Here is a 6,851-nt window from a genome sequence, read left to right as displayed (position 1 = left end):
CCAATGGTCATCCAACACGTCTAAAATCCTCTTTATATCAAAATTTCCCAATAGACCACATCCATGCACAAGCAATTCACGCATAAGACTAGTAGGCACACAAAATCTTTTCTCTCTAAACAAGTACCAATCTAGTCTATATAAATGAGAAAACAATGCTTTCTTACGTACTCGATACACACTAGCCAATCCATCATCATTAACAAACAAGTTCTTATCATATTCAAGTCTCAATAACTTTGCATCCAAAATAAAGATAAGGACATACCTTCTTGACAATGCATCAAACAAAAGATTTTCCTTACCATGTGTGTATTTGATTTCATGAGGAAAAGTCTCAATACATTCCTCCCACTTAGCATGCATTCTAGTCAACAACTTACCTTGTCCCTTCAAGTGTATCAAGGACACATGTTCTTGAAAGAGAGGTCGGTTAGTAATTGTCGCACCCGGCACAAAATCAATATAATGCTCTATCTCTCTAATAGGTGGCAATCCACTAAACACTCCGCTAGGAATTACGACCTTATATCCCTGCAACAAAGAAACAACAATACTAGGCAAAGGTACGTTAAGTTCGTTAGTATTAAAACTTGCCTTAGCATAAAAACTCACTTTTCTTTTTGTTTTCCTCTCATTTTCTGCACTATCTCTTCTCTTTTCACTCTCTCTTTTCCTTTCACTCTCTCTTTTTTCTTTAGTCTCTTTATTCTTTTCACTCTCCTTTTTCTTTTCACTTTCTTTTTCCTTTTCACTCTCTATTTTCTTTTCACTCTTTGTTTTTTCTTCACTCTCTCCTTCTCTTGAAGTTTTGGCCTCACTATTTCTTCTTTTCTCAATCTCACTTTCACTCTTTCTTTTTTCATCAATCTCACTTTCTCTCTTTCTTTTTTGATCAACTTCACTTTCTTTCTTTCTTTTTTGATCGACCTCACTTTTCAACTTGAGTTGGTCCTCATGGACCTGTGTTGGAGTTAAAGGAGCAAGTTTGATTCTTTTTCCATCCTTTTCAAAGCTGTACATGTTTCTAAACCCATCCTAGATCAGTCTCCTATCACACTGCCATGGCCTCCCCAACAAAATATGGCTAACATGCATAGGCACTACATCACAAAGTACCTCATCCTTGTACCTCCCAATTGAAAAAGAAACTAGCACTTGCTTATTTATTCTAACCTCCCCACAATCATTCAACCATTGCAACTTGTATGGTTTAGGGTGTTTCAAAGTAGGTAAATTCAATTTCTCAACTAAAGTAGTGCTAGCAACATTAGTACAACTCCCTCCATCAATAATCATACTACATACCTTGTTGTTGATGTGGCATCTAGTAAAAAAATGTTCTCTCTTTGCGGCTCTATACCATCCATCTTAAATTCTGTATTGGGAGCACGCCTAACAACAAGAGACTCTTCATACTCTTCATTCTTATTGTACTTATTCTCAATACTAGGCTCACGTCTTCTCCTATCTTTCCCACTTTGCAAATTTCTAATCAATGCACCTTGTTGGTCCATCTTATCCCTCACTTCCCCCAACTTCAAATTTAACCTTTCAAACTTTTGTTGCATGGACTACAACAAAAAGAATGAATTGTCTGACATCCCCTTTGGTTATGAGTCACTTTAATGAGACATCGTATGTGCTGCACAAAAAAGAATGTTAGTGGAAAAAGACCTCACACGCTCTCCCCTCACGTGTTTACACTCAAAAAATGACACTCCACTCATGTTTCACTCTTAATTGGCTTTTTTCCGATAATGATCTCACACTCTCTTGCCTTTTACCTCAAGAGTTTTCCCACTCAAGTTCTTTCAAAACTAATTGAACTCAATCAAGACAAAGCAACCTTGTTTAATCCCAACTAGCAATTAGATTCAAGAAACAAGAACAAGAGAAAAACAGAAGGAACAACAATGACACTAGAATCAAGGAAATTATACGAGGAAAATAGTAATACAAAACAAGACACCAACTAGAAAAAATGTATTCAGCCCCTTTAAAGATAACGCTCAATCAATGCCAAGCCACTCAATTTCATATGGCAAAGTATTTCAAACAACTATACCCAAAATCATTTTCTTTCTCTTCCTTGTTTTTTTTTGGATTTTTTTTTGCCTTTTTTTTTTCGAATTTTTTTTTTCTTTTCTTTTCTTTTCCTTTCTTTTCTTTTCTTTTCTTTTCCCTTCCTTTTTTTTTTTCCTTTTCTTTTCTCAACAATTCAACCACAAACAGAAATATTCAATTGTGATAATCAAACAATTGAATTCAAACACATACAAATTGACAAGGAAATAGAAGGGAATCAATGAAACCCTAGAAATTTCAAACCCTAGATGGTGTAAATTTTGGCAACTCTCAAACAAGGAATTTAGTCACCCTATGATGATGAACATGAAACCCAAAAGATAGAATAATTTGGCAGCCCTAGGAAATTCGAATTTCTGCACCTTTTTTTTTTTTGTTGTGCAACCCTAGAACAATGAAGCCCTAGAATTAACGATACAATAAATAAAGATAGAATCAGACTTGATTGGAAACCTTGCTCTGATTACCAAATGATGTGAACCTCAATCGACTCGCTTTGAGACCCAACAACAATATTGGAAAACAAACCCAAGAACACCAAACTCAAGTCTATGGATGGAGAATCTAGACCCGTTGAGAACTCGTTTCAAGAACCTAGATTATATTAAAATCTAAACCCAATGAAATCTTGTCTCAAGAACCCAAATTATAAGGAGGAACGCCACAAAGCTTGTGATTTACCTTTGATAAGTTCAAGAGTTCAATTAAGAACAAGAGGAGAAAACTCACTCACAATGAAAATTCAATAAAAAATGTCTTACATCATCAAATGAGGCTACAAGTGGTTTAAATAAACAAATCCCAAAAACCCTAAAGGAATAGTGTCGCGGGTACTGTAGCGTGAACAGTGTCTCGCTCAGTAACATCTAAAACCCTAGTTCAAATAAAATAATAACTTTTCCAATATGCCCTTGGCCAAAATACAAGGCCTTCCCAAAAACCCTAGTTCATTAAAAATAAGACGTGTGTGGGCTGACATCCTCAAGCCCACTTATTCTAAACTAACAAAATAAGCTCTTTTAATGAAATGAATAAGTCCAAGGCCTTCAATAACAATAGGCCCAAGTCGTGTCTTTCATAGCTTGGATCAAGTGGATCAAAACTGGTTCGTCTTCTTTCAAGCCCATCGTGAGTGTTGGGCTCTTGCTAGCTTCATCCCAATTGAATTGTACCAATTCTTGCATTGCTCCCTTGATCTTTGTGGCTCTTAATCTTGTGATTGATTCGTAAGACTTGGTTCGCCTTGGGGCCCATCAATTATGTTGTTTGTGATCTGCCTGTTTGGAACAAAGGCTGTCTGTGTAAGGGATATGAGGTCTGGTAACACTACCTTTAGCCGATTGGCTATAGTCTTTGCAATGATTTTGTAAAAAACATTGCAGAGACTAATAGGTTAAAATCTGCCACCTGCAGAGGGTTTGCTTTCTTGGGGATAAGGGCAATAAAGGTTTCATTCACTCCATTAGACCACCTGCTATCATTCAGGGCTGAGAGAGCTGCTTGTGTGATTCTTGGACCTACTATCGACCAATGATCTTGGAAAAACACTGCTGGAAACCCATCTGGCCCAGGGGAGCCCAAAGGGTTCATACTAAATATAGCCTCCCTAACCTCCACTTCTGTAAAATCCTGGCCTAGCACTTCTGCCATTCCAGTAGTAATTTTGCAAGGAAGTGATTCCAGGCAAGCTTGCATGCTATTTGGTTTGGAAGAGGTGAAGATTGCTTTGAAATGATTTTGTATCTCACCACTTATACCTTCCTTACTAGTTACCTCCTGCCATGCCCCATTTCGAATCTTGGTGATGGAGTTGTACTTTCTCCTCTGATTTGCACACTTGTGAAAAAAGGAAGTATTTCTATCACCTTCCCTAAGCCAGTTCTGTTTTGCTCTTTGTTTCCACATTATATTTTCCTCATCTAATAACTGGTCCACTGCCTTCTGAATAGCTCTGATCTCATCATAATTCTAGCCTTCATTCTAGTCTTTTAGGTGGTTTAGCATCTTAGTTTTTGACTGTAGGGTAGCTTTGTCTTTCTTGTTCTGGTCTTTGCTCCACTTCTTTAGACAGGTTTTGCAGTTTCTCAAACTTTGCAATGTACTACCAATTTTGTCCTTGGACCCTCGGATATCCTCCCAGGATCTTTTGATGAGTGCTTCACAACCTTCCTTTGTTCTCCATTTGGCTTCATATCTAAAAATTCTTTTTTTCCTTGGCCTGTTATTCTTTGTTTGCAAGGTTATCAAAAGAGGCTTGTGGTCTGATGAGTAAGTAGCTAGGTGCTGCACTGAGTGGTCTTCGAACTTGTCAATCCAGGAGGAGTTCCCAAGTACACTATCAAGTCTCTCCTTGGTGAAATTGCTTCCCTCTCTATTATTTGCCCAGGTATACTTATCCCCCTGAAAACCTAAGTCATTTAGCTCACATTGTGCTAGGGTTTGTCTGAATTCCCTAACTTGCTTATATGGTCTTATAGCTGCCCCATATTTTTCACTCAAACAAGTTATTTCATTAAAATCACCAAAGCACAACCACGAGACTTGAGGTGCTGGTTTTAATGCTTTAAGAATTTGCCAAGTTTCAGACCTCTTAGCAGTATTAGAATGACCATAGAACCCCGTTAGAAGCCATGACTTATCAATATTTGGCAATTTTACATAAACTGAAATGTGCCAGTTGGTGTAGGTATCCACCTTCACCTCTATACTTGAATTCCACAAGAGGGCTAAACCACCACTTCTTCCAACACTCCTTACAGCAAAACAATTATCAAAACCCATTTTAACTCTAATTGTTTCCATCTTTTCACTAGAGCACTTGGTTTCAATAAGAAAAACCAGGTGTGGGGTCTTAGTCTTCACCAGTTGGAGAAGCTCATGAATTGTCCGGGGGTTCCCAAGCCCCCGGCAATTCCAACTTAAGCAAATCATTTGGATAGGTGGGGCTGTTACACAGCCACCACCTCTGGTTCATTGTTTGGTTTCAAAACAGTTGCTACCTCAATTTTCTGTTTCTTTGATAATCTGTTTCTGGATCTGGTCTTAGTACCAAAAGCTACCCTTTTGAGATTCGGGGAAAGGGTGGGTATGAGTTGTTGGTTAGTGATGTCAGCTAGGATGGGAACTTGTTCCCTAGCTTTCCTTTTCCACTTAGCACCCTCTCTAGTTCCACTTCCACTTTCCCGTGCTACATTTTCTTTAAAAAGGACAGAGTTGTCTGGCTTGTAGTTACTAGAGGTGTTTGGTGGTGTACTATGCTCTACACACATATCACTATTCTAAGGTAAGACTTGGCTAGTGTTACTTACCTGTGTCAGAGGTCTTGAGGAAGGATGGGGGATCTCTTTTCTTTTGGTTTCTATGTTTTCTTGCTGAGAGAGACCCTCGTGAAACTTGGCTGGACAGCTGGCTTCTAATTCTGAACTGTTCCATGTCTGGTCAGCCTGACATGTCGGGGTAAGGCCTCTTCCATGCTTCTGATCTCCCACTGTAGTGTTCTGACTGGTAGCTTCCCCCTCTGCACCTAAGCTGGACCATCCCGAGTTGTCCTTCTGGGCCTCTGCTGCCTTTGGTTGCACCGGAGAGGAGTTGTCTTGTGAGGACTGTTCCGATGATCCACCATACCTCTTACTTGAGAAATTATGGGAAGGAACATGAGAGGCTCACATCCATTGACCATACTGATCCTGGGATTGCTTGGATGTGTTTTGACTTGAGCACTTGCCTTCCATGTGCATAAGTTGCCCATATTTGAAACAGAAATTTGGGAGACGTTCGTACTTGAAATAAATCCAGCACTGTTTGTCTCTCACTTTGATCATCTTTCCTCTAGGGAGAGGTTTGTTTATGTCGACATCCACCCTTATTCTGAGGTGCCTTCCCCACCCACAGCCCTGATCATCTGTTTCCACTTTGTGAACCTTTCCAATTACGGAGCCAAGTTTCTCTCCTTGTTCTGCATTCATAACTGCGAATGGTACATTATGTAACTGTACCCAAAATGGTTCTGTCTTGAAGATTATCTCGTTTTGGGCCAGGTCACCTTCGAAGTCCTTCATGCATATAAGGTGCCAGTCAAAGGACCATGGTCTACCTTGTAGCACCTTCCTTTTATCTGAAAGCAGTTGATATTCTATGAGAAACTTGTTGAAACCTATTTCCTTGAAGGTGATCCAACCTTCCAAGTTCCACACCTTAGCCATTGTGGACTTGAATGCCTCTCGGTTAACACTTCTATCATTCAGGTTGAGGGCAAAGATGCAGTGACTTCTTCTCAGTTTTATGGACTGGATAATTTCCTCTGGCAGGACCAGTTCCTGTTGCTCCTCTTCTGTTAGTTTCAGGGAGCTCCATATCAATGCTAGCTCGTCGGCCATTAGTAAAAAAAGAAATAAAGAATCACAAGTTCTCTGGTCACCACTCTATGAACTTCCGTTCAAGAGACGTAAGCTTTGCCCAGAGACAAAGCAGAAAACCTCTACCTTACGGAGAGGACCAGACCTTCACTGAATCTTGTTGATTCTTCGTCGAATATTTTGTAGTTAGATGTGAAACAGATTGCTATTTCACTAAAATAGGGACAAAAATGAAAGCAGTGGCTCAACCATACCTATATTTCAGGGATAATTTCATAGGCATATGTGGAAGCAATGATTGAGACGGCATTAATTGCCCCGAAAATACGATTTTCTTTAGAGCCATTCACAGAATAGTCCCTAGTATCACCATTCTTGGAGTATCCTAAAAAAGAAGTGTTTGTTTAC

At 39.3% G+C, this 6,851-nt stretch overlaps 1 protein-coding gene across 1 annotated transcript; it reads right to left on the bottom strand.

Moving 5' to 3' along the window:
* Positions 1–4,068: 4,068 nt before the first annotated feature.
* Positions 4,069–6,464, bottom strand: LOC122293641. Its single transcript, XM_043102167.1, has 3 exons — positions 5,869–6,464; positions 5,397–5,718; positions 4,069–4,944 (listed from the first exon to the last, which is right to left on the bottom strand). The coding sequence occupies exons 1-3, from the start codon at positions 6,462–6,464 to the stop codon at positions 4,069–4,071; spliced, it is 1,794 nt and encodes a 597-aa protein (XP_042958101.1).
* Positions 6,465–6,851: the final 387 nt, after the last annotated feature.

The sequence above is a fragment of the Carya illinoinensis genome, chromosome 14 (genome assembly GCF_018687715.1).
Source record: "Carya illinoinensis cultivar Pawnee chromosome 14, C.illinoinensisPawnee_v1, whole genome shotgun sequence".
In the NCBI taxonomy this organism is placed as follows: Eukaryota; Viridiplantae; Streptophyta; class Magnoliopsida; order Fagales; family Juglandaceae; genus Carya; species Carya illinoinensis.
This window is presented reverse-complemented; position numbering and strand designations above follow the sequence as displayed.

Excerpts from the sequence above, each read along its gene's own strand:
- LOC122293641 (XM_043102167.1), bottom strand. The coding sequence starts at position 6,464 with ATGGCCGACGAGCTAGCATTGATATGGAGCTCCCTGAAACTAACAGAA. Across the intron at positions 5,719-5,868 it reads CAGTGCTGGATTTATTTCAA|TAAGAGGTATGGTGGATCAT; the intron begins GTACGAACGTCT and ends TAATTTCTCAAG. Across the intron at positions 4,945-5,396 it reads CCTCAAGACCTCTGACACAG|ACTAAGACCCCACACCTGGT; the intron begins GTAAGTAACACT and ends CAACTGGTGAAG.